Source organism: Delphinapterus leucas, chromosome 1, assembly GCF_059928025.1.
Source record: "Delphinapterus leucas isolate spDelLeu-1000000601 "Yukka" chromosome 1, BTC_Dleu_Yukka2, whole genome shotgun sequence".
Classification (NCBI taxonomy): Eukaryota; Metazoa; Chordata; class Mammalia; order Artiodactyla; family Monodontidae; genus Delphinapterus; species Delphinapterus leucas.
In genome coordinates this window covers 115598344-115625973 of record NC_143129.1, presented here as the reverse complement: position 1 = coordinate 115625973, position 27630 = coordinate 115598344, and the positions used below count along the sequence as shown (strand labels likewise).

Genomic DNA, 27630 nt, shown 5'->3' with positions numbered 1-27630 from the left:
GGTGTCCCCTGCATCGGCAGGCGGACCCCCCAACCACTGCACCACAAGGGAAGCCCCCAGTGCCCTTTTTGACTAGGGTCCCTCTCTCTCCCAACAGTGCATCTTTCAGAGAAAAGGGAGCCAGAAAACCAGGACCCTTGATAAAGGACTAAGATGGCACACAGAAAGTTAGGAAAATACCAAAAGCAAGAGCAAAAATGATTTGAGTACCTCAAAATACAGCACTAGATTTAAACTCCTCCACATAAAACTCTTGAATTGGATAATACCTCTATATCACAAATGTCCTAAAATATGACCCAAAGCCAAGCTTTAGTTACCTTACTCTTTCCTTGTAAAATGAAAGTTCCCTTATGATTCAAAAAAAATTCAAAGAATAAAATGGATGTATTTTTCTTCTATCTTGTAACTGTACCAAGATTATTTAACTAACTTCAATTTTTTGAATCATTTCAGGCTAAAAATGTCTAAGTTTGCCAACAAGCATATCTCCAAGTTAAAAAAATAATTACATCAATATCTTACTGTGTCACAGTCTTAATCTGTACACAGCTTACTATAGAAAGGCTACATTTAAATGAGTATCTTTTACTTTTTTATGTTTACTCAGAAAAATAACTGTACGCATTTTTTGGAAGACAGAAGTCAAAATCTGGGAAACAAAGGTCAATTTTCAGCACAAGATGGAAATCAGTACATACGTAAGGAGGATTTATAAGAAAGAAGTGCTATGGGCACGTCAAGACTTTTAGTTACAACTCACAGCACATGTCTTGTATCTACTTCTATCCACTTCTTTGGGCCATTGATTCACACTCATCACAGAAACATCCGCTGGTAGACACTGATGACAGTGATGTGTGACGGGAGAAATCATGTGGGTCTAGGAATCTTATGCTCTTTCAATGGCCTTTATTTAACATTTTCTATGGGAAAAATTTCTTATCAAATGTGCTATATAAATGGCGGAGTAAGCAGAGGTTTTGAAATAGAGTTAGCAAATTCAACTTCATCTCATAATGGGTTATCATTAGCAAGGCGTGAGTTTAAATGATTGGTTAATTAAGTAGAACAAGTATAATGCCTTGGGTTGAATAAAATCCAGTATTTTTTTATCCATCAAACCCCAATCCCATCTCACAAATGTAAATTATTATAATGTCCCCATCTCCCTATCACTTTCCCACCCTCCACTTTCCACCCTAACACACCCTGAGTTCCAAAAGGAAAGTACAGCATTTCCAAGCTGGAAAGAATATTAGATCTCATTATCACTGCAAAAATAAAAACCAGTGTCTCCTAATATCTAGAATAGTGCTGTATCCCAACCGTGCAGCCTTCTGTAGCTTGTACAAAATTCAGCCTATGATTATAAATGCATGCTCAGTTTCAGCTGCACTTGATTTATATTAATGTGAGACTCAGTGGTGTCTACTGCCAAGATGGAAAGATTTGTGAATAAAAACACATTTCAACAGCAAACAGGAAAGTTTTCTCTTACCTGCCACTGACATGGATAATATTATATACCTGTACATGGCAGATGCTGGGTTTGCTTGACTCACCCTAATGTGCACATTTTGGGCCAAAGGGGAAAAATTACTACCCAGCCAAATGACATTCTAGCAACCTCAAGAAATGAATCTCAGATTTGGAGTGGACTTCAGTCCACTCCAGGGCAGACTATATCGCTCCCAAACTGTGCTATTCAGGAATCCTGGAAGGAATGCCAGACCTCGATGGAGCACGTGGTAGGAGAAAAGATGGGAGTGCAGTCAGAAATGCAGTGTGCGAGGCAGCCAGTTCCCTCTGGGCCCCAACCAGGAAACATGGTTAAGGATGCGGTTCTCCTGGTGAATCTGGAACTAGGAATTGAAATCTCAGAGATCAGGGGACCACAGGTGGGCTTTTCTCAATCCTGCATCCTTCCCGACATGAGTGAAATTAATTTTCACTGTACCATCACCCTCATCCAATCTCACAGTGCCCTCTATCTCTGAAGGCTGCCCCTCTCTGCCTTCCCTTGGTTACTTCTAACTCAATTGTCACTTCTTCTGAGAAGTCCTGGTATGGGTCAGATCCACCCCCTGGAGGTTCCACAGCACCAGACAGAGCTCTGGCATAAAACCCTGTCCTCTTGTTCTGCAAGTGTCTGCCACTGGTCTGCCTTCCTAGCTGGACTGTGAGGTCCTTATGGGCAACGGTGGTATCTAATTCACCTACATCTCCCCACCACCAAACATTGGGTCTAGGCAGTTGCTGAAGGCACATACTACATGAGTGACGCAACTATTGTGACTTTGCCTTCAAAAACACAAATTTTTTTAATTTTTTTTTTTTTGCGGTACGCGGGCCTCTCACTGTTGTGGCCTCTCCTGTTGCGGAGCATAGGCTCCGGACGTGCAGGCTCAGCGGCCATGGCTCACGGGCCCAGCCGCTCCGCGGCATGTGGGATCTTCCTGGACTGGGGCACGAACCTGTGTCCCCTGCATCGGCAGGTGGACTCTCAACCACTGCACCACCAGGGAAGCCCAACACAGTCATTTTTAACGCAATCATGGCACTCATCATTACTGCCAGAAGCAAATTAGAAAACTTCAATATTTCTTAAACAAAAGAATAAAGGAATCAAAGCAAACATATTTTTAATGAAGTCAAAGATTTACTTACATTCAGATCAAGCAAAATACTGATATATTCATCGTCATTAGAATGACAGCTTACCCCATAAGCCCATCTAGCTACAAAAGCAGACTAAAAGTTGTATTCGCTTTAATTTGCTATGTTAAACTAATTCAGTTTGATTTGTTGGGCAAAATTAAACCAACCCTATACTAATTTGTACATCTATCTTCGTAGTCTGCTGTGCTCACTTCTCTGGTCATACTTGCTTAGATGATCTAGACATTTAGAAACAGCAGTCTAAAGTCTGGTGATTTATTCCTTTCTACGTGCTACTACCCCTCAGCACTCAGTTTCAAGAAAACAATGTATATTATTACATTATTTGACAATGACAAAGTAAACTGGGATGGCATTACACGCACACATTTTTAAATGCGATTTGTTGTTTGAGATTACTCTTGCTTGTCCATTTGGATGAAAAGTGCCTGTTTATGAAATGCACCTGAGGACTCTGACAGATTAAATACCTAGTATCAGTTTAAGGACAGCAGTGAAAGTCAACTTCAAAGGTCAGGGGAGCATTTTGATGCAACATCAGGGATTGCATTACAGTAAATAAATATTTTTCTACTACCTGGGGTGAACAATGCACTGTGTTCTGTATAAGATATAAATGAAACCTTTTCTCATTAAGATTTCAGCTATTTTATCCTTTATTATGGCACCTCTTGATTAGGGGAATGAACTCTACCACGTGTCCAGATCTCCAGTCAGAAAACTAGGCTTTCTGAAGCGGTTACAGATTTTAACAGCAAATGCCATAAAATAAATAATAACCATCACTCATTTTTTAAACGTGCATTTCCAAATTTATATTGAGGTTCATGAATAATTTATTTACGATGCAAAGACAGTAGAAGGTAAATCTTTTCAAAAGTCTTAAGTAGATTTTTCTGTGTTGTGGTTTATATTAATGGACTGGATACCTAATTTTGAAGAAATCTGAGCTCAGTAAGAATTCAAAACATGCAAAAGCAATTTCCCAGCATATGTGAATTATAAGGGATCCATCGCTGCCTTCTTAGTCTTATAATGATTCTAGGAATCTCTGCAGAAAGTTCATTTTCAGCTGAGAGTATCTAATAGAAGTCACTCCCTACTCATCATTATGTTCTTTCTTTTCAAGGCTTTCAAGATCAACTGCATGGGAGTAGATTACATTATGGGATGCGTCCCAGTTCCCAAGACAACACGTCAATTTCCAAACGTTTATTGCCAAGGCCATGTAGAAGAGTTGGAAAAGAAACACCCTGAAAGAGAACAGTTGTTCTAACCAGTTGGAGGTGACAATTTATCAAGAACCATTTAATCTGCCGCCATGTGAAGAGTCTCCAGCGCCTTCACGTTCCAGCTTGGTGAGAATCAGGGTAATTTTTAATTATGGTTTAGGGTAGTTTACTCACCTGAAGTTAAACCGAAGTTTGAGGACACGTGTGCATTTAAAAAAGCAATCATCCAGTAGGCTGGTAAATAAGGCACAATTATGCGTAAAGTGTGCCTGGGCAATTTGTGGGTTTCATGTAAATGCCTGAATTATTTTTTTAACTAAAATGAAAATAATCCACTCTCATCTAGGAGAGGAGGGAAGTAAAATGATTCACTTAGTTAATATCCAAGTTATATTGTATATCGTTAGTGTGTAAAATGATATTCAGGTGGCAGTTTTATATTGATTTAATGATCTATTATGATTAAGCACAACTGGCAACAAGCACGTCAAGCAAAAAAGACCTTCATACTTTCATGAGAAGCTCAGTTCTGCCACTTATTATCTGTGTGTGACTTTGGACAAGTTACTTAACCTTGGTTACCAGAGACTCAGTCTCCTCATCTTTTAAATAGAGCTAATAATAACACCATCTTTGGGGATTCACACACACACATAAGTTGGCTGGTCATTAGACATGGTCTTAATGCTCACCTTGCCTCTGGGATCAATATAATTATGCTTTTTTCCTAACCAAAGAATAAACCAGGACCCAAATACGTAAGTCCAAGTAGTTAAGCGCCCCAATAGAAGGGGAATTACTATGCAAATATGTATTGCTTACCTCTTCCGTTTATGCCCTCCTTTCCCCCCCTCAATGTTTATTTTCACTTTGGAGATTTATTACTTTGTGCTAAGCATATCGCCTTCTTCCTAAAGAGGTCCCTAACAGTGCAAATGCTCCAGGCAAGGATAATTAAAGCCATTATCACTTTGTGAGAATGAGTCTGTGTGGTTTTCTCTTAGACCAAATACCCCAGAATGGCCCTGAAAGAGGGGTGAAAGGGCACAGGATATATTTCACAATTTTCCTGAGTAAACTCTGTCAGTTAATCATTTATTAAGTACTAAAAACTTTCTGGAAAAAAAAAAAAACTCAAGAAAATGGCACTAGTAGTTGCCTCTGAGGAAAGGAACTGTGTAGTCAGGTACAAGGGTGAGGTAAGGGTGGCAAGACTTTCTTTCTTTGTTTAAATAAATTTATTTATTTATTTATTTCGGGCTGAGTTGGGTCTTTGTTGCTGTGCACGGGCTTTCTCTAGTTGCAGCCAGCGGGGGCTACTCTTCATTGCGTGTGCAGACTTCTCCTTGTGGTGGCTTCTCTTGTTGCAGAGCACAGGCTCTAGGTGCTTGGGCTTCAGTGGTTGTGGCTCGCAGGCTCTAGAGTGCAGGCTCAGTAGTTGTGGCACATGGGCTTAATTGCTCCGCAGCATGTGGGATCTTCCCGGACCAGGGCTTGAACCCATGTCCCCTCATTGGCAGGCAGATTCTTAACCACTGCACCACCAGGGAAGTCCAAGACTTACTTTCACCGTGTATCCTCTTGTACCTTTTGAATTTGGTACTGCGGACATGTACAATTGAAACAAAATTTTTATTTTTTAAAAAACCCAATCCTCACACACTGTCATAGCTTTTAGATATTTGCTTACTGGACTTTGACATTTAGAAGTTAACTTTCTTTTTTTTTCCCCCTCTAAAATGTAAGCTGGATTCATTTAAAATGATTGGTTTCTTAAGGCTAATTTGTCTTCAAATTATTAAGCATAGGGCTTCCCTGGTGGCGCAGTGGTTGAGAGTCCGCCTGCCGATGCAGGGGACACGGGTTTGTGACCCGGGCCGGGAAGATCCCACATGCCGCAGAGCGGTTAGGCCCGTGAGCCATGGCTGCTGAGCCTGCGCGTCCGGAGCCTGTGCTCCGCAACGCGAGAGGCCACAACAGTGAGAGGCCTACGTACTGCAAAAAAAAAAAAAAAATTAAGCGTATTAAGACATTCATATTCCGGAAGACACAAAGTTCTTAGACATGTAATATTATTCGCTTTCTCTATATGCAGTTTTCTTCACTAAAACTTAAGCTTGCTGCAGACAGGGTCTGTGTTTTATTAATCTTTGGAGGCCCCATTATCGCAAACACTGAGCTTTCACAGAAGCGTTACTTTCTTTAGTTTGGTTCTCAGTCCTTTCTTCCAAGGAAGAAAAGTCATTAAATATAACATGATGCTTTGATTAAGAAGAAACTTCTCAGGATTTTAATTAAAACAAAACAACAACAAGAGACAGAGGCACGGAAAGGGAGAGGGAGAGAAAAACAGTTATAAATCACCTATAGTTGTAATGAAACTTGTGGGACTCCGCTGACTAGAAATGCTTGCAAAACACCAAATATGTCATAATGAGGGAGAACGAAGGTTGACCTAAAATCATGAACAAATTTGTTCAACAAAATTTATTTGCTACATGATTATTGTGTTCAGGGCCCAGGGGATAAAATGTTGAACAACGCAGACATGATCCTTGCTCTCACAGTTTTCATAATAGTGGGAGGTACAGAAAGATAAACAGGCAATTACCATATGGTATGATAAATACCATAACAGGGAGTACAGAGGTGCTCATAAAAGGACAACCAATCTAATGCTTGAGAAGGTGAGATCTAATATCACAACAGTTGGGACTAGAGCTTTAGAGTCCTGCAAATCTGAGTTCAAATCCTGGTTTCACTAGTTCCACTCTATAACCTTGGGCAATTTAATCTAAGACTCAGTTTCATCAACTTTTAAACAGGAATAATGATAGCAATGAGCTCAAAGATTTGACGTGAGCATTCAATGAAACGCATGTCATAAATCCGGCACAATGTCTGGCCAATGGTAAGCACCCAATAAAGATTAGCTAATAATATTAATGGTAAGAGTAAACTGAGAACTGAAGCATGAGTAGAAACAGCCAGGTAAAATGCAGGAGAGGAAGGAGGAAGAATGTCCTGGGCAAAGGAGGAATGTACACCCATAAAAGCAACAGCATGGTGAGCTTGAAAAAAGAACCTGGCTTGAGCCAAGAATTGGGAGGCACCTCGGGTGGGGTCAGAGATGCAACTGAAGCTGGAAAGGCAAGCAGAACCCAGCTCAACGGGTTTATCAGGCTCAGTGGAGGCCCCTCTAGAATTTTAATCAGAGGAGGAACAGGATCAGATCTGAGTTTTAGAAGGACCAACTTGGCTACAGTGTGGAAAATGGAATGCAGAGGGAGAAGACAGGAGATCAGTGTTAATAATTTTAATATAATGCCTCAGCTGTTGTGGAGTTTCAGTTAGGGAATTAGGTGTCACATACATATATATATATATATATATATATATATATATATATATATATATAAAACAATCCAAGAAATCCTTGAAGTAATTATTATCAGCTTGCTGGTATTAGCTAATTAGCATTTCATTAATTCATTTGTTCATTCATTTAACAAGAATTTATTAACTTCAATGTAGGCAGCAAACTGTGAGAGATTTCAAAGAAATCTCTGAAGCACCCCACCCAACATGACTGCCCGCATTCCCCTCTCTGGCTGGAAGACCCATTACTCTGGGAACCCAGATCAGGTGCAATGGCAAAGGTGTTTTGGGGCGGGACCACACACCTGCAGAAAACTTGAGCTGGGAGGCAGTGCTAATGAGCAGATTAGGCTGGAACCTAAGGCTTGAAGAAGACTCCCCTTCACCCTTGGAAAGGGAAATGTCACTGTAACTGCATCAGTGTACAGGAGACTTCTTGCTGCTCAAGGAGTAAATCTTCCACGACCCATTGGTAAGTGAATAATAACGACCAACACTTATGAAATGTCCTGTCCTCTATATTTCTGATGGATTAATAAATTTATTACCACAATTCTATGAAATAGGTATGATTATGTCCACTTTACAGGTGAGAAAACTGAGGCAAGAGATACTCGCTAAGGTCACAGAATTAGATCCAGTCTGATGTTCTTATCCATTACACTATGTGGCCTCTGGCAGTGGGCCACCAGCCTGAAGAGTGAAACCCATTTAAAATGTATGCCTCAAAATCTGACAGGGAGACAGATCAATGCCCACTTTAGTATCAGGAAGGCCAAAATTTGAAAGGTTTTATTATAGGAATAAAATGAAATGGATGATTAAATATATGACAGTCTCAACATGAAATTGGACCAGCCACATCAAATGAGTATCATTTTGAAAGGGTTTTTAAAATCTATGTTACTCTTTTAAGCACAAACCACAGCTTTGTCATATGGCCTAGGACACATTAGAAAGTATTCAAATGGAGTTACATGCTTATCAGTTTAAAATAGAGTGGGTCATCTCACAGATTCAAAGATGGAGAGGTGGCGAAGGAGATAAAAGAGCTAAGAGAATGAGACCTGTTACTCTTTTGGTTTTCTGCTAAGGCAGGGTGAAAAAAAAAAAAGCTGATTATCTTAGTGGGAAATAAATCAAATATACTTATTCTCTCAGACCAAGCAAAGTTCTATCAACCAAGTAGTGAAGCATGTGGAGAAGAAGCATATTTTAACTACAAGCTCTATGAGGCATTTCCAATGCGAATCGAATAAAGGAAAAATAGGGAGGGAAAATCCTTAACCCTCCAGATATGAAAGAAACCACCAGCTTCTTGCAATGCCACTTGATGCCAATAGCAACCAAGAATCTTGACCCTGGGCTCTTAGCAGGCAATGAGAAGAATCCCAGGCCGGAAGTCATTTTAAAATCCAATCTCACTCTTATTTGTCTCTCCCCACTAACCTACCTTGTGTTTAAAGCAATCACAGACATTTTCACAAGCTGCAATATTTTAAAGTAGTCACCATCCTCTGAGAACACAAAAAGCTCTAATTGCTATGAGCTTAAAAATACAGAGAATAAAAATTATTGAATTTGTGAAACCACCATTTCCAATTAAACACACAGACACATACACACACCCAACACCCTACACCGAGTTCTGCTTTTCAAACCCAGACACCGCGGCTCAGCAACAGGCCAGTCTTCTTACATTCATTCACTTGCCAGTCCCCTTCGCGGGACTCACTCTCCAGCACCGAAAAGTAACTCGGGACGACCCACGTCTGCGGGCATCGACCGTTAATTCATCTGGCCCTCCCTGCTCCCAGCTCCTGGCAGGACTTGGGGGTTTAGGGTCATCAACCGGCCCCCCCGGAGCCCTCGCCCAGGCTCCGCCCGCCCGCTTGGAACGGCACCCCTCCCTGCCCCCGCTCCCTGGGAAACGAGCAGAGTTGCACTGTCTTCGCTGCTTTTTAATCTTTACAAATAAAATGCCTATGAGGCGGATTCCCCACCCCACCCACCTGCCCAAGTCCGCACCACCACACTCAGTCGGCTCCTCTAGAAGGCACCCAAGCTGCGCCGGCAGCCGGGAGGCGTGAACAATGAACTTCTCTCTCTCGCACACACACCGTCTCCCCCAAATGGGAAGTTCGGAACTAGCCCGGGGGCCACTTCCGCGCTTCCCCCAGCACGTCCGGCTCGGGCGGCGCGGGAGGGCCCGGCGCGCGTCCCCGGCCGCGCCCCTCGCGTCTCCGGGCGGCCAGTTACCTCCTTCCTCCGGCTCGGCGCCCCGGGGCGGGTGATGAGGGCCGTCTCCTCGCACACCACGGCCACGTCCTCCACGAACACGCAGTCCGGGAGGCTCTCGTCGGCCGGCAGCTGCACCACCTGCAGCCCCAGCTTACTGCCCAGCACGCCCACGTACAGCTGGTGCTGCCGCTCGGCGCGGGCGAAATCCACCTCGTCGCCCTTGGTGCTCCTCAGCGCGTGCTGGCCGAGGGACTCGGGCAGTCCCCGCACAACGACGTGGGTGGCCCGGCCGAAGGCGGCGGGATGGCCGAGCGAGGCCATGACTCGGGGAGGCGGCGGGGGGCGCGGCAGCCGGGTCTTCCGCGGGCAGCGCGCGCCGAGCTTGCGAGCGCCCGGCGGCTCCCCTTGGCAGCAGATGAATGTGGTGCAGCGGGAGCCCGGCTCGCGCCCGGAGCCCTGCCCGCGCGACTGAGCATGCCCAGACCTCCGGGCGCCGGCCCGCGCGCAACCCGCGCGCCCACTTGGCGCTCTCGGGTTTGCGGCAGCTGAGGCGGGAGTTGTAGTGGCGAGCATCGCACGAGGAGTGGGGCCAGAGGCGGCGGCCGAGGAAGCCGGCAACGCAAGAGGTGCGCGCTGGTGAGGGGAGCTCGGCCAAAAGGCGCTGTACCCGGACTTGACGTTACCTGTGTTCCGCCGCAGGTGCACGCCTCACGTGGACCCAAGGCGCACTTGGAGAGCGGGCTATGTTTTGGACAGAACGACTGTGGGATCTTCTTGGTGGTCGGGAAGCAAAGGATGGGATTCCTTTGTGGACAGATACTTTGACCTCTCTCCCTACTCTCCTGCTCCCAGGTTGCCCAGCACGTGGTACCACGCCCCACCTCCACCCCCATTTCCTAGTGTGAGAATCTGTCTTCAAACCCAAGTCCACCTTACCTTGACTTTCTCTGCAGATGACCCCTCACCCCACGTGAGACTCTAGATTATTAAAAGAATGTTATTTCTTCCTGTCTGAAAGAAAGAGGAGGAGCCCAAGAGTCACATATATAGAGAGACATAGACATCTGGAAACTCACAGTATTTCAAGGACAATCCGTTCTTACTAAGAATGTGATTCTGTTTGCCTACAGGGCCCGCAGAGGTAGGGAGGCAAAGACCAAGTGTGCTTTCCTCCACGATAGATGTGCGCTCACCTTGAGCAGTTTCAGACGTGGAGCATCACAACTCTTTTGTCACTGGGAAAGAGGGTTTCCAAACTCCTCCCTTGCCTTTCCCTCAGGCCTGTATAGACTCCGTGGAATTCCCGAGATATTTGTTGAACGTTTCTTTTTTCATGCCCCTCAGGGAGTTCCTTTCCCTTCTTAATGGTACTAAGCTTCTATTTTTCCTCTCTCACGCATTGCAGATTACATAATCCATGGGTTCTGCTCTTTTTGAGGGGAAGATCCACTTCAGGTAGTAACTCCAAAATAATCTCAGGTAATAATCTTCTTTCCTCACGTTCTGTAGCATATTTCTAATTTTAAGATTGATGAGATCATAGAACATTAGATTTGAACAGGACTTTAGAAACCCTCTCATCTAAATTCCCACTCAATGTTCTGGAATTCCAGCTAAAACATCTATGACAGTGACCAGATCTTTACTTGAACATTCTAAACCTCACTTACTTGCAAAGTGTATTCCACTTTTGAAGAGTTATCACAGTTAAAAATTCTTCATTGTGGGCTTAAATCCCACTGGTCCCAGTTCTGCCTTCTGGCATTAGCTAACATTCTTTCACAGGACAGCATTCACATATCTGAAGACAGTTCTGCTATCTATGCTACCTGACACCGCATCCCACCCGCCATCCTGACCCACTCCAAGCCTTGATCCTGAACCACCAAAAAGTAACTAGTGATTGGTTTCTAAATCCCTTCAACATTCTGGTCATCTTTCTTTTGATACACAGTGGTTTGCCTGTATCCCTTTTAAATCATGGTATCTGGAATAGAAACAATTCTTCCTGTGGCCTGACCTGCACAGACTACAGCAGGACCCTTATTCCAGGTGCTAGGCTTCTATTAACACTGCCTAAGATTGTATTGGCTTTTTTGCTGGTCCAGTGCCAAGGTCAAGGCCACAGCCTTTTTGTCAGAACTCTGATACCAGTTTTTAGGAAATGTAGGTTTCTAGGAGAGATCTAGCTAAGGATCCTGGAACAGTTGTCCCAAATGAGCAACAGAGGAGATGTGATCTGCCTTCTCTCCCCTCTCTCAAGGGTGACTTGAATTTATCCAGATGACATGGCATTTCTCAGCTTTGAAAGTGAGGGGTCTTAAGTGAAGGACAGCTGTCACCCTGACACTGGGGAGTGGGACCAAAAGTAAAATAACAAACCTTTGAGACCTACTGGGCTCTACTTCTGAGGCAAAACTCTCAGGGAATCCATGCTGATACTAAATTGGCACCAAATTAGTGTCCAGAAATCACCTGATGGTGTTTTCAGCAGGGGATTCCCACCAATGCTACAGGTGAAAGTTGCCCTATGTGCTGAGCTTGCCCAGGCCCAAATATGGACCTTTTTTCCCCCATTACCTAACATTGAGGTTTCATCCACCTCCAGCTGGTCTCCACCTAGCAACCTTAATTCATGCCCGTGCCTTGTTAGAGCCTGAATACTTTGCCACCAAGTGCCCTGAACCTAATTATAAACAAAGTCCCGTGTATCCACTCTGGGCTCATGTCAGCCCAGCAGCCAATTAAAACCTGAAAGATTTTTCCTATAAATTGGTGTTAGCCCTGTCTTTCCATACTGAAATTGGGCCACTTTTTTTTTAATCTAATTTTTCAGTTATCCCTATTAAATGTTATCTTCATTCCAACTTGCCTCATTTTGATTCTGTCATCTTGTGCATTATTTATTACCTCCAGTTTTGTGTCATCTGAAATTTGATAAGCATGCCTTCTGTCTCTTCTAAGCAGTTGTCCAAAAGTGTTAGAATGTGTATATTGGTGAAAAGAATAATAAAGACATGAACTCCAGTAAATCACTTCTTACATGCCTTCCTGCTTGAGTGATAAAGGGCTACTTTTGGGAAAATGGAAATGGAATAAAGCCCAAATGGAAAATGGGCTTTATTAAGTCTAATACATATATAAATTCATTTTCCCTACAGATATTGAGAATTCTCAAGGCGCAACACCATGTTATGTACTTCAGAGACATATGAGAAGCATTAAAACATGATCCTTGACCTTGAAGAGCTTACTGGGAAAACAAGACATCCAAAGTGAGAGCTATGCTAAGGGCACATGAGAGATACAATCAACAAAGTGCTATAGGAAGTTATGGGAAAAAGAAATCACAGTGGCTAGTGGGAGTGGAAAAGAGCTGCTTGAAGGTTTAGGCCTTGAATAATTTTTAGGCCTTGAATAATTTTTAGGATGTGAATAATTGGAAGGATAGAATGAGAATTCTAAGGAAAAGTATGTTCAAAAGCCAAATGCGTGTTCATGCAACAATAGATAGATCAGTTCAAATCCTGTATGTATTGGTTAAGATAATTCTAGATGCTGTAACAAAATGACCCCAACACATATAGTGGAATAAAGTTGATAGAAGTTCATCTGTTGTTCACTTAAAGGCTAGCAGAATGTCTTGATTGGTTCCTGACTCTTCTCCAAGTGACATGCAGGGGTCTGGCCTTCTTCCATTTTGTGGCTCCAACACTTTCAAATATGGCATCCAAGTTCACCATGCTCACCTTCCTCAAGCTGAAAGAAAGTTACAGAGCATTCAGCACCACATGTGAGAGGCTTAATGGGCCAGGCCAGGAAGTGGTACATATCACCTCTGCTCACTTTCCTCTGGCTGGGACTCAGTCACACAGCTTTAGTAACCAAAGGGAAGAGCTGGGAAATAGTCTTCTATGAGCCCAGAAAGGAGAGGAAACAGGTTGGGGAAATAGCTAGCTGGTTTATGCCCCAGAGTACAATGGGGGAAATGGAAAATAATGGTAGAAAGGTAGGCTAAGCTTTCATCACTTGAGCAGTGGACAGACATATGGTGTGGAGTCTGTAGCTTCTGAAGCCAAACTTTGTGGGTGGAAGCTTGGCTCTGCTATTTTCTTGTTGTATGATCTTAGTTGTGTTACTTGAAAGCTCTTTGCCTCCGTTTCATCCTAATTTATGAAATTGGAAACAGTGAATCCATTATCATAGGGTTATTAGGACGGTTAAAGTTAATAATACGAAATGCTTAGAAAAGTGCCTAGGATAGTATCTCGTACCTAGTAGTTGCTCATTAAATATTATTCATTGACAGGTTTTGAGGGTTTTTTGTTTTAGCTTTTGGGTTCTTTTTGTTTGCTTTTTTGTTTTTTTGTTTTTGTTTAATTTTATTGGATTATAGTTGATTTACAATGTTGTGTTAGTTTCAGGTATACAGCAAAGTGATTCAGTTATACTTATATTCATTTTTTTTTCAGATTCTTTTCTCATACAGGTTATCACAGAACATAGAATTCTCTGTGCTATACAGTAGCATTGACAGGTTCAGAAGGCTTTGAACATGATTTCCTACCTAAGGCCAAACCACATACATCCATTGAATCATCAGAGTCATATAGGTACCTTAATGCTTTCCAGCAGAACCCATGGCCTTCCTAGGTTGATAGACCAAATCTCACTCACAAGTGTAATCATAGATTCAATACACATTTTTGAACCTTTGCTACATACCAGGTACTGGGGATGTAATTGTGAATTACACTGTGGGACTTATGGTCAAATTGCTCCTTTTTGTCTTCCACACATTTCAAGATCTTTGTAACTAATTCCCTGTTTAAATTCCCTCTATTTGAAATACCTAGAGCTGTTTATATTCTCCTAGCTAGACACTGACTGATAAAGAGGCAATTTTTCTTTTCCATTGGTAATATTTCTGGACCTGCATTTGAAGTCAATTTTAGATAGCAATTATTTCAGGATTAAAAGAGACATTCCTGCCTTACTCCTTTCTTACTCCATTTTTAGCAAATACAAGATTTGCTTTCACTGGGGTTCAGTGTTTGAGGGTAGGGGTTGGAGTCCTTAAAGAGAATGAGGGCTCAAGTGTCCTCATCCATCCCAAGTACTAAAAATACTAGATCAAGTTAAATACCATAAGTCTGAATTCTTCTTTTTTTTTTCTTCCATAAGTCTGCATTCTGACACTAAGTCAGTGCTGCCAGATAAGAATCATTATGTTTGACACAAAACGATTTACTGTGGAGGAAGCCGACTGCTGCAGATTTCCTTTGACATACAAGCAGTGAATTATGTTTGGTCAAATGGGCAGGCAGCATTTTACAAACTAGGAGATGGTTCCAGGGTTCTGGTTCCTAAAGTCAAGATGCATACCCTCCTAACCTTGGTTTCTTCAGCTGTCACCTGGGAATTCATTCTTTAAAGAAATATTTACCAAGCACCTGCAACATGTATGGAAGAGAAATACATAAAAGCAGTCAATAAGGCATAATAAACCTGACTTTGACTCCTGTCCCTCCCGCATTCTAGTTGTGTAATCTTGGTGTGCCCAAGACCCATGCTTCACTATTTTCTGTCTTACTCTGAGCCCGAGAGGACTGACCTTCATCGACTGTATCACCTGGGATCCCGTTATTGTTGGCTTTGGCCAATGGGCGGCACTTACAGGAGATGGGAGGGCAAGAGGAAAGGAAGGTTAACATATTTATTCCTCTTACTCCCTTCCTGCTTTTTCATGGTTCTAGCAACAACCCTTCTATAACCATAACTTCTGTCTGGTGGTCCCTCTTTTTGGCGATTCTAGCTCCTGGCTGGGTTCTGATAACCCTATGTGACTACTTACATGGAAGTAGTAAACAGCACACTTTAAAGTCCTCTTTTAAGCACACGACATTATGAATATTAAGAAAATAAGGGGGTTTCCCTGGTGGCACAGGGAAGGCAGGGGACATGGGTTGGAGCCCTGGTCCGGGAGGATTCCACATGCCGTGGAGCAGCTAAGCCCGAGAGCCACAACTACTGAGCCTGCGCTCTAGAGACCGCGAGCCACAACTACGGAAGCCCACGAACTTAGAGCCCATGCTCTGCAACAAAAGAAGCCACCACAATGAGAAGCCCGCGCACCGCAACGAAGACCCAACACAGCCAAAAATAAATAAATAAATTTATTTTTTAAAAAAAGAAAGAAAAAAAGGATGCAAAGAAAAGGCAATTCAGCATTTTCAGAAAGAGCATTTGGCAATATTCAATGCATAATGAGGCTGTGCTTGGGGCCATCTACCCTCACCAGTTTCTCAAAGTATTTGCTGGCACTGTGAATGCTGGTCAGAGTAGTTGCAGAAGGGATCAAGGGATCCAACATAACCGTGACATAATGTTTGACGTAAAAATATCGATGAAAGCAGCAAAGTGAGAATTGCTAACTTCTATGCTCTGGAAAGTGGCCAATTTACTGCAGCTGAGCTTGAACTGCTTAATGACGTTCCTTAAATGATCTCCATCTAAGGGTGGTAATGACTTCCTGTTTTTGCTAGTCTCTGGGTGCCTCAACATCCCTTACTGGTTCTCTTTACCCACACCTCTAAAAACTTTCTCCTTTTAAAGGAAATATTGGGGTGGCCAAAAACTTAGCTCGGTTAGTGAATACATTGTTCGATAAAGTTCTTCATGAAAATGAAAAATGTCTTTTATTTTTTACTTAAAGCCGAACGAACTTTTTGGCCAGCCCATGATTAAATTCTCCTCAAAATTCTTAGCTGAGTATGCGATTTGTTTTTCACCAGGGACTTCACTTGTGTGAGTCACTTGAGTTTATGTGTAAAGTGGGTTGCATTGAAGCTGAAATGTGACAGCGTGTACGAAGGGTTGCACCTGGCACCAGGAAGTACTCAATGAATGACAGCCACAAATATTAGTAGCTATTGCGCTTTTGTGCCAGACACTATGATGAATACCAAAGTTGCCATCTACCTCTGTGTAAAATGCCCATTTCTACACTCAACATACCCACGTCCTTTAAATGAGATAACACATACGGTGCCTACCTCAGCAACAGGGCACAGTGTAATCATTCAGTAAGTGCTCTTGGCTTTTCAAAGCTCACCCTCTCCCACACAAGCAACATTTCCCTTTTCTGAACTTCTGTAACTCTGTCTATATTCTTCTTTTTATGCTGCTTATTATGTTCTCTTAGCAGTGTAATAACCCATTGATGCCAGAGTCATCTAGTTCATTATAACCACATCAGGGGCTAATGAGATCATCAAAGTATCCTGAAAAGTCCAAAGTACTACATAAATGTATTGAGTTTGAATAACAAGTTTGTGATGTATTATGATGATATGCAGACATTAGTGTGACCCTGCCATTTAATCTTTTTTTTTTCAGTTTCTCAGAGCTTTTTGCAATATTATCTTTCCAGAAGTATTTTCATGATTATACCATACTCAAATATATGTTTGTAGGGATGACACAGATTGAGGCTCTGATAAGCCCCCTTCATTTCCTTATGAAATGAAGTTGCTTCATTTTCTTATGAAGCGCAATGAAATGTTAGTTTTGCAATACCAGGGAATTGTCATGTTTGCTCATTTGGTATCAACCCACAATTGTTTTAACTAACATAGGATTAGATCACACATGTCCCAGGAATTCTCCTTCCAGCTTTCCTCTTTTGCTCAGTGACACTGCTGTCTCCTGGCTTCTTTTCTCTAGCTCTCTGTCTCTCTGCCTCTGTCTCTCTCTGATTCTGTTTCATTGCTTTTAAGTGTTGGTGTTTCCCAGAGGCTAGATCTCTAGCTTCACTCTTCTTTCCTCCAACTTTAAATGCTCCCTCCTATGGGTGGACTAATCTAGGCCCATGACTTCCAACCTCACCTCAATGCCATTCGTGCCCAAACTATCACTGCTGGTGCTGTGGTCTCTCCTGAGCTTCAGAGCTGCAGGGGAGACATCCCTGTTTAGTCCCACAGGAACTCCAAAGTCAACATGCCCAGAACAGAGTTCATCGTGATCTGTTCAGTCTGCTACTTCTCCCCTTCCATTCTCTTGTCCATCCACACAGATTGTTGCTCAAGCCAGTTTACTGAAGCTTATTCTTAGCTTCAGTTTCTCCTTTGTCTACAAATTTAATCAATCAAGTCTGACAGATCAGTCTCCTTAAAATGGCTCAGATCCATCCATGTCTCTCCATCCACTCTGCCACCACCAAGTCCAGAAAATAATCATTGGTCTCTTGGATTATTGCACAGCCCTCCTATCCAGAGTGATCTTTCTAAATTGCAAATCTGACCATGCCACTCTCTTGCCTAAATCCTCCAGTGGCTTCCCAGTACCCTCAGAATGAAGTCCAAATGCCTTATCATGGCCCACAAGATACCCCTCCCCAACCTCATTCTGGTCATTTCCCCATTTTTCTCTTATGTGGGCCTCTGCACATCATATTCTATCACCTGGAACATGCTTGACCCCATCCCTGCTTGAGCAACTCTTAATCCTTCTTTAAGACTCAGTGAAGGCACCACTCCTTCCAAGAAGCCTTCTCCCCCTCCCCTGCCCCAGTCTGGATGTGGTAAATGCATAAATGGGGAGTTTGCAAGCCTCTAGTGGTTTTATGGATAGTCTCACCATCCCTGTTCCTTGAACACTTACTGCTGAGGTGGTTGTTATATATTTCTTATTTCACCCTTCACCTATTTTCTCCTCTGAATCATCTTTTCTCAGCTCCTCCTCTTCATGAATTCACTTTTCTCACTCTTCGTTCCAGTTATCTATTGCTACATAACAAACCACCCCCAAACTTAGGGGCTGGAAACAATCTTTTTATTTTGCTGATGATTTGTGGATCAGGAATTTGGGAAAGGCTTATCCAGGTGGTTCATCTCAGATCCTCATGGACTTTGTCAGGGCAGCTGGAGCTGGAGGGTCCACTTCCAAGATGGCTCCCTCACTCACATCTCTGCTGCTTCCCTGTTCCTTGGCCTCTCTCTCTCTCTATGGGAATAAATCTCTTCCTCCAGGGCCTTTCCGTGTGGCTTGGGCTACTCACAGCATGGTGGTCTCAAAGTAGTCTCCCTTCTTAATTAGCTGTTGGCTTCCTAGTGGTGATAAGTGGATGCTGCCAGGCCATTTAAGAGCTACACACAGAACTGGTATAGCATCATGTCTGCCATCCTGTATTGGACAAAGCAGTCACAGACCTGTCCAGATTCAGAGAGGAATTAGACACCACTTCTTGATGGAAGGAATGCCCAACATTAATCAACCACATTCTTATTCTCCAGTTGTTATTATTCCAGTATAGTATTTCTATAACTTTTTCAGAGAATTTGCCTTCCATTTCCTGAAGTTTCTAACTTTTCTTGAATTAAAATCAGGGTCCATACTATAGATTTATTTACACAACTAGCTCAATTTACTGACTAGTGCTAGGCACTAGTGCGGTCTTGTATGGAAGATGGCTATTAATTAAACACCATATAATTCAATACTTACAAACTAAGTGCTAAAAAGGGAAAGGACTGGATACCCTGGGCATGTATAATAACAAAAATCCCATCTGTCTGGGGTATCAAGAGAGGTTTTCCTGAGGAGGTGACTTTTGAGCTGAGACTTGAAGTCTGCGTAGGTATTAATTAAGATTGGAGAGAACATTCCAAACTAAGGGAGCATATGAGCAAAGACAAAAACTGAGAGGGAGCTCATCAATGAATTTGGTAAAGATGCAGGATACAAAATTAATACACAGAAATCTCTTGCATTCCTATACACTAACAACGAAAGATCAGAAAGAGAAATCAAGGAAACAATCCCATATACCATCCCCTCGAAAAGAATAAAATACCTAGAAATAAACCTACCTAAGGAGGCAAAAGACCTGTACTCAGAAAACTAGAAGATACTGATGAAAGAAATAAAAGATGACACAAACAGATGGAGTGATTCTTGGATTGGAAGAATCAATATTGTGCAAATGACTATACTACCCAAAGCAATCTATAGATTCAGTGCAATCCCTATCAAATTACCAATAGCATTTTTCACAGAATTAGAGCAAAATATTTTACAATTTGTATGTAAACACAAAAGACCATGAACAGCTAAAGAAATCTTGAGTAAAAAAAACAGAGATGGAGGAATCAGGCTTTCTGACTTCAGACTATACTACAAAGCGACAGTAATCAAAACAGTATGGTACTGGCAAAAAAACAGAAATACAGATCAATGGAACAGGCTAAAAAGTCCAGAGATAAACCCATGCACCGATGGTCACCTAATTTGTGACAAAGGAGGCAAGAATATACAATAGAGAAAACACAGTCTCTTCAATAAGTGGTGCTGGGAAAAACTGGACAGCTACATGTAAAAGAATGAAATTAGAATACTTCCTAACACCATACACAAAAATAAACTTAAAACGGATTAAAGACCTAAATGTAAGGCTAGACACTATAAAACTCTTAGAGGAAAACATAGGCAGAATACTCTGACATAAATCGCAGCAAGATCTTTTTTGGTCCACCTCCTAGAATAATGAAAATAAAAACAAAAATAAACAAATGGGATCTAATTAAACTTAAAAGTTTTGCACAGGAAAGAAAACCATAAACAAAACAAAAAGACAACCCACAGAATGGGGGAAAATATTTGCAAATGAAGCAACTGACAAGGGATTAATCTCCAAAATATACAAACAGCTCATGTAGCTCAATATAAAAACAAATAAACAAATAACCCAATCGAAAAATGGGTGGAGGATCTAAATAGACATTTCTCCAAAGAAGACATACAGATGGCCAAAAAGCACATGAAAAGATGCTCAACATCACTAATTACTCTAGAAATGCAAATCAAAACTACAATGAGGTATCACGTCACACCGGTCAGAATGGCCATCATCAAAAAATCTACAAACAATAAATGCTGGAGAGGGTGTGGAGAAAAGGGAACCCTCCTACACTGTTGGTGGGAATGTAAATTGGTATAGCCACTATGGAGAACAGTATGGAGGTTCCTTTAAAAACTAAAAATAGTACTACCATATGACCCAGCAATCCCACTCCTGAGCATATACCCAGATAAAACCATAATTCAAAAAGATACATGTATCCCAATGTTCACTGCAGCACTATTTACAATAGCTAGGACATGGAAGCAACATAAGTGTCCATCAGCAGAGGAATGGATAAAGAAGATGTGGCACATATATACAATGGAATATTACTCAGCCATAAAAACGAACAAAATAATGCCATTTGCAGCAAAAAGGATGGACCTAGAGATTGTCACACTGAGTGAAGTAAGTCAGACACAGAAAGACGAATATCATATGATATCACGTATACGTGGAATCTTAAAAAAAGGTACAAATGAACTTTTTTACAAAATAGAAGCAGAGTTACAGATGTAGAAAACAAACTTATGGTTACCAGGGCCTGGCGGGGGAGGGACAAATTGGGAGATTGGGATTGACATATACACAGTACTGTATATATACACATTACTGTATATAAAGTAAATAACTAATAAGAGCCTGCTGTACAGTACAGGGAACTCTACTCAATACTCTGTGATGGTCTATATGGGAAAAGAATCGAAAAAAAAAGAGTGGATATATGTATATGCATAACAAATTCACTTTGCTGTACACCTGAAACTAACACAACATTGTAAATCAATTATACCTCAATAAAATTTTTTTTAAAAAGTGAGAGGGAGCTTAATGTGTTTGAGGAAATTTTTTTAAAAATCCATGTGCTACAGCTGGAATGTGGGTGACATTGTTAACCCTGTTTTAAAAGTGAGGAAATTGAGGGTCAGAGCCCGGCTGAGAGCATGATACCAGGAGAAGGCTCCACCAAGTGTGCTTCCCCTTGGTGGGGAATTTGCCCTCAGGCCTCTCCTTCAGCATTTGACAACTAGAAGAGCATCCCCTACAAACCTAGTGATGTCTTACCTGAGAGTTATCCAGAGTCAGAGAAATCAGCATGAAAAATCACCCTAAGAAAACATTATCTGCAGAAAATATAACACATCCTGGTAGTATTACAGACAAGAGTGTAGGTTAAAAGTAAATCAAGACTAACTCATGCAAAGATTATCTAATTTAGAAACAACATATGATTCATACTACTATCTCCATTAGTCTCACTATATATAAATAATTATATATGTATATATATATAACTTTTATGCGAAAGCTAGAAGAAAATGGTTATTTGTGTTCATACAGGCCACATATGTAGCCACTTACTAAATTTTACAGAGAATTTATTTGAACATCCCAGCAAATCAGTATATGCATCAGTACAAAATGTTGCACAGCTTATCTATAAGCTACTGGCCTAGGATATTTTATGTTTTTATACCCCAGTACATGGGCTTCAATTTTCTGTTCAGTTCTTAAGTTATTTTTAATGTATTTTTTTATATTTGAAAAAATTAACTATGCCATCTGCCAATTCAAAAGTGGGAAAAAAATTTAAAAGGCCTTTAAAGGAAGACTTTTTCAAAAATATAGAAGAAAAAAAAAGCAAGAAAACTGCCTTGGAAAGCAATTTTTCTTGTGGAAATGCTGTAATAGTTACATCATTTTAGGGGGAAACGGGACAAGAATATTATATAGAAAAATCAGACTCGCACTTTTATGGAAAATCTATGGGTCCCCACAAAAAGACCACACAATGCAACTTTAAGAAGAAAGGAAAGAGATTTCAACTCTAATTTGCTTTTTGCCAAGAACTTTCTGATATCCTAATTAATTTTAGAAATTATCCTTTCAGGTATACTCTCCCTTTTGTGACTTTGTTAACGTTTCTTGAGCTTTACAATATCATCTGCCTCATTGCAATATGTTTCCGATTCTCATCGCAAATGGTCATCACTGGTAAGGTGCAGATCAGGAGAAGAGGCTGGACACTGTCAGGAAAGACTGATGAATGTCAACTGATGAAGAATGAACTGTTAACATTTTGGGGAATAGTCCTCAGGACTTTATATCGGCCTACAATATCACATTCTATATAATTTCATATTACTTTATAATATTTATTCTAAGGAATATGGTGAAAATAATATACTTTTAAAAGGAATTCTAATTTCATTGCCCTTTGAAAATTTAAATGTAATTTTTATTTTGCTTTAATTTGTGTTTTGCTTTTAAAAGATTCATTGTTTGTTATAGCCCAAGAGGTAGTAACTGAAAAGCTTAAAGTAATTAATAACCTGAGATTAGTTTTCCTCCCTCTTGTTTTCCTTTTATAAAAAAAAAAGAAGGAAATTAAATGCTTAATTAAATCAAACGACTTAACTGAACACTAGTATTACCATGACCTGTGTTTGCACCACTAATTGCTTATTGAGTATTACGACAGTGTTCACACAGTCTGAACATAGAACAGGTTTGGCCACGAATCAAAACAGGCAGTTTTAGTTCTACATGGTATGGAAACAGGTATCCTGGAGGTAGAGCCCATGTGAGTATCATCAAAACACCAGACAATTAAATATGGCTAGTTCAGTTTGATAGGCTTTGTTCTCATCCCTTTAGGGTGAAAATGGTGCTTGTAGCTCCCATGGGCTTGGCCCTGCTTGGGAGAGAGTCCTGTTGAGCTGGCCTAATCACATTTCCTGGAAGAGTTCACGTAGATCTGATTTGGAAATTTCCAGAAATGACTATGTCCTTCTTAACACACACTGGAATCTAAGAAGATAATATTTCCTTGTCACATTGTTCTAAAGCAGACATTCAATTACATTCAAAGAGCACATCTGCTCTCAGAGGAACAACTGCGAGCAATTAAAAGAGAAAACAGAACACATAACAAAACAGCTAACTTCTTCAGGAGAATGGGAGAATGTAACCAATGCGGAGAGTTCAACGCTTCTATCCTCAAGCTGTGGTATACTCTCAATTCAACACAGAGGTTCTTCAGCACTCCCCCTCCCACCCCTCATGCTGTCAGTCAGCCACTCCAGTCCCCGTGGGCTCTCTCCCAGCCTAGGGTTAAAATGCTCCCTTCCACAACCAAGATGTATTCACGCTGGAGTTCATTCTTTCAGATTCTCCCTAAGCATCTAATTAAACTTAATAAACCTATTTGTGCTAGGATTTTACTAGATGAAAATAACTTTAATCAATTCAATACCTTTTACTGAGTAAGTGTGCTAGGCACTGTGGTTAATTATCTGCTTAAGAAATAGTTTCTCTATTCATTTAAAAAATTGGGAACAACTGGGAAGCCCTACTGAAGCAGTTAAATAAATCATGTTATATCCACACCTGTGGGATACTCTGTAGCCACTCAGAAGAATGCTTTTGAAAATACTGCTTCCATTCATTATGGATGTCAACTAAACTTACTGTGGTAATCATAATATATACACCTTAACTTATACAGTGTAGTATGTAGTATGTCAATTATATCAATAATATTGGAAAAAAGGCAATAATGCTTTAGTATGATCCCAGTTTTATTTTTTAAATGTGCATAGGAAAAAAAGACAATGAAATATAATAGTAACTTTGGTTATCTTAAAGAAATGGGATTATATATGATTTTAATTTTCTTCAAACTTCTATGTACTTTCCAGTTTTCTTCAAGGAGCATATACTGTGTTATAATCAGAAAATAAACAATTTAACAAGAAGACAATAGACAATTTCTCTCTGGAAGAGAGAAATTTCTCTCTGGAGGAGTTGTCAGTCTAGTCCAGATAATACTCAATTAAAAACTATAATGTATGTTATATTATGGTAAATGTTATTTTGCACAAGGTGTTATGAGAACATTTAATCACCCATATAGGCGATGGAATATTTAATATGATACTGCCCCCACTGATTTTGTAAATATATTTAGTATTGTAAGGAAATATACAGTTCACAATTCCATATCGAAAATCTTTGGTGCAGATGTGTTTCAAAACTTAGACTTTTTTGGATTTTAGAAATAATGTGGTGAGGGCTTCCCTGGTGGCACAGTGGTTAAGAATCCACCTGCCAATGCAAGGGACACGGGTTCGAGCCCTGGTCCAGGAACATCCCATATGCTGCGGAGCAACTAAGCCCATGCACCACAACTACTAAGCCTGCGCTCTAGAGCCGCGTGCCACAACTACTGAGTCTGCATGCCACAACTACTGAAGCCCACGTGCCTAGAGCCTGCACACCTCAACGAAGAGCAGCCCCTGCTCACCGCAACTAGAGAAAGCCCGAACACAGCAATGAAGACCCAATGCAGCCAAAAATAAATAAATAAAATTAAAAAAAATAAACACACTTTACAAACATTTTAAAGCATCAAAAAATACGCTTTAAAAATATGTACATCTTCTAAGTAGAAGTAATATTAATAGAGCTGGCAAAAATGCATTTCTCAGTACTCTTTTAAAGGCTGTCTCTAAGCCAAACATTTCCTAATCACTCTTGGATGAATATAGGCAGCTAAGTGACCAAAAAGCTGTGGTTTCAGTCCTTAACTCTAAAACCGCTGAGTTTATTGATATATAGACAGTTCAGAAAAAATTTATTTTATATATATATATATATATAAAATGTGGGGTTTTTTTTTCAACCTTTGTAGTATAATGTGTGCAATGTCTGAGCTAATATTGCATGCCACTGAGGACAAGTAGCAATTTCCATGAAGTGACTGTGAAGCAGTTTTAGGGGGAAAAAATGCCAAGGATGATTCATTTGAAATCAACCTTGAAAGTTTTCCTGCTGACGAGGCTGACAGAAGGGAGGATTAGGACAAAGGTTAAATTCTTCAGTTCTAGGAAACTGCTTTGTCTTTAGGGCTTACTCTTCCAAGCTCTGCTAGTACATCAAGACAAACCATTTAATTTTCTCCTGTGGATACAAGATCGTCCACAGTCAGACTAACCATACAGAGCTTTTGACAGAAAAAGGAATTTCTCCATGGTTCTACAAACCATGCAGTCAGTGAATGTTGATTTATTAATGCAAGTTGACCGTCAAGATCTAAATTCCAGGGCTTCCCTGGTGGCGCAGTGGTTGAGAGTCCGCCTGCCGATGCAGGGGACACAGGTTCGCGCCCTGGTCTGGGAAGATCCCACATGCTGCTGAGCAGCTGGGCCCGTGAGCCATGGCCGCTGAGCCTGCGCGTCCGGAGCCTGTGCTCCGCAACAGGAGAGGCCACAACAGTGAGAGGCCCGCGTACCGCAAAAAAAAAAAAAAAAAAAAAATCTAAATTCCACAATAATCTCTCGAAATAATGATTTCGCATCATTACCACCTTCTCTTTGAGTAACCTAACTACCAGTATTTAGAAAATTGATTGATTTGACTTCCTGTATGTCTTTTCAGCCTCTGGCTGGAGTCATAAAAGCAGAAATATGGCCCTAGGGTAAAAGCAGGTGAGCAACTTAAGAGACATATGTACTTTGTGAGTCATTGGGAATTGGTGATTTTGAACATTTTCATCAGTGCTTTCACATAATACTAAACTCTTCTTAGCAGCTGATACAGGCTGCAGTGTGCTATGAATAGCACAACCAGAGCTTCGGTGAGTTTTTTTTTCATGTTAAATGCACATTTATCAGCCTACTATAGATTCCTGTCTTCATAATCATCGAACTGAAAAATTATTAGGTGTTGAATACCATATAATGCTATGTAAGTGCCATAAAAATAAATGAAGGACAGTTGGGTCTTATCTTCTGGGACCTTACAATTTTGAACAGATGATGATGACAAATGAAGAGAAACAAATAAGCTATACAATAAATAATTGCATGAATTAAATAGATAAAACATTATGTTGAGAACAAACAAGACAGTTAACCTAGGTAGACTTTTAGTTGATGAGTGAAGAGGCAATTATAGAAGCAACCCACAGGGAACTGATTTTTTAGAAGGGCCTAATTATTTAATTAAGACACTCTTTCCTGGAGGAGGGCAAATCCAGAGATTTTGCAGCTTTGGTAACTGCAAAATAACTAAACTTCTTGGGTGGGAGAAATATTCCAGAACTTCTATTCTTTTCATCTCCAAAACTTATAATAAATGGCATTAGAACTAAGATCCAGCAAATTCTGTTGGATTTAAGTTTTGCCTTCAACCACATGTCGCTAAGAGCAAACGTGCTATTGATATTAAGAAAAGTGTCAGGACTATGCTCAAATGTATATTGGACTTAGGCTTGTGACAGTGCTTATTACTACAGAAAATGTTTTGTTTTGCCTTTTTTTTAGGGGAACACAAATAATTTTTTTAATGAAAAAACAATCTCCGAAACAAAGAACATATACATTATTACATGTATTACAGTGGCATTATTTTACATTTTTGCAAAATGGAGGATAGTTGCATTCTCCTATCTCCTTGTGCATTTAATCTGTTGCAAATCTTGGTTTTTTTTAAAATAACAATTGTATATTTTAAAGGAGTACAACACCATGTTTTGATATACATATACATAGTGAAATGATTACTACGGTCAAGCTAATTAACATATCCACCTCTTAACACATTTAGCATTTTTTTGTGTGTGTGGTGAAGGCTCCTGAAGTCTACTCTCTTATCAAATTTCTAGTATACAATACAGTGTTATTAACTATAGTCATCATGCTGTACATTAGATCTCAAGATACTATAGAAAATGAATACTAACAGATATATCAATGGACACAGCATCAGTAGGACAATTAAAGTCAATAAACTCTGGAAACAAGTTATTATGAGGCCATATTTATACAAACATGTCTTAATATGGGGAAGTTCAAGCATTTATTTTTATCTACTCTGTTTAGGGTAAACTGAATTAACAAAAGATAATAGGCCTAATTCTAAAATTTGTCTCACTAGTGGCTTATTGACACAGCTGAAACGCTCCAAAATCAGCTCCTTTAGTTTGGAAAGTGAATTCTTTCAGCTAGGAAATATTAATGATTTGTTTTCTGCAAATTTCACATTTTAAAAGGGCATCTTTGGGCTTCCCTGGTGACGCAGTGGTTGAGAGTCTGCCTGCCGATGCAGGGGACACGGGTTCGTGCCCCGGTCCGGGAAAATCCCACATGCCGCGAAGCGCCTGTGCATCTGGAGCCTGTGCTCTGCAACGGGAGA

General features: G+C 40.8%; 2 protein-coding genes across 3 annotated transcripts in view; both read right to left on the bottom strand.

Annotated features, from left to right (window-relative positions):
• Positions 1 to 10216, bottom strand: part of DDAH1 (dimethylarginine dimethylaminohydrolase 1) — a 153834-nt gene extending 143618 nt beyond the window's left edge. Inside the window, exon 1 of the mRNA XM_022580939.3 lies at positions 9552 to 10216. Within this exon, the coding sequence (XP_022436647.1) occupies positions 9552 to 10106 (555 nt within the window). The 5' untranslated portion in view covers positions 10107 to 10216. The remainder of the gene's footprint in view (positions 1 to 9551) is intronic.
• Positions 10217 to 10457: 241 nt separating this feature from the next.
• Positions 10458 to 27630, bottom strand: part of LOC149750715 (uncharacterized) — a 101913-nt gene continuing 84740 nt past the window's right edge. The window contains exon 3 of one of the 2 annotated variants that reach the window (XM_089920165.1): positions 10458 to 13292. In XM_089920165.1, the coding sequence (XP_089776291.1) occupies positions 13251 to 13292 (42 nt within the window). In that variant the 3' untranslated portion in view covers positions 10458 to 13250. Of the gene's footprint in view, positions 13293 to 22746; positions 27618 to 27630 lie in introns of those variants that run through there. The other variant, XR_016394859.1, reaches the window with a different exon arrangement.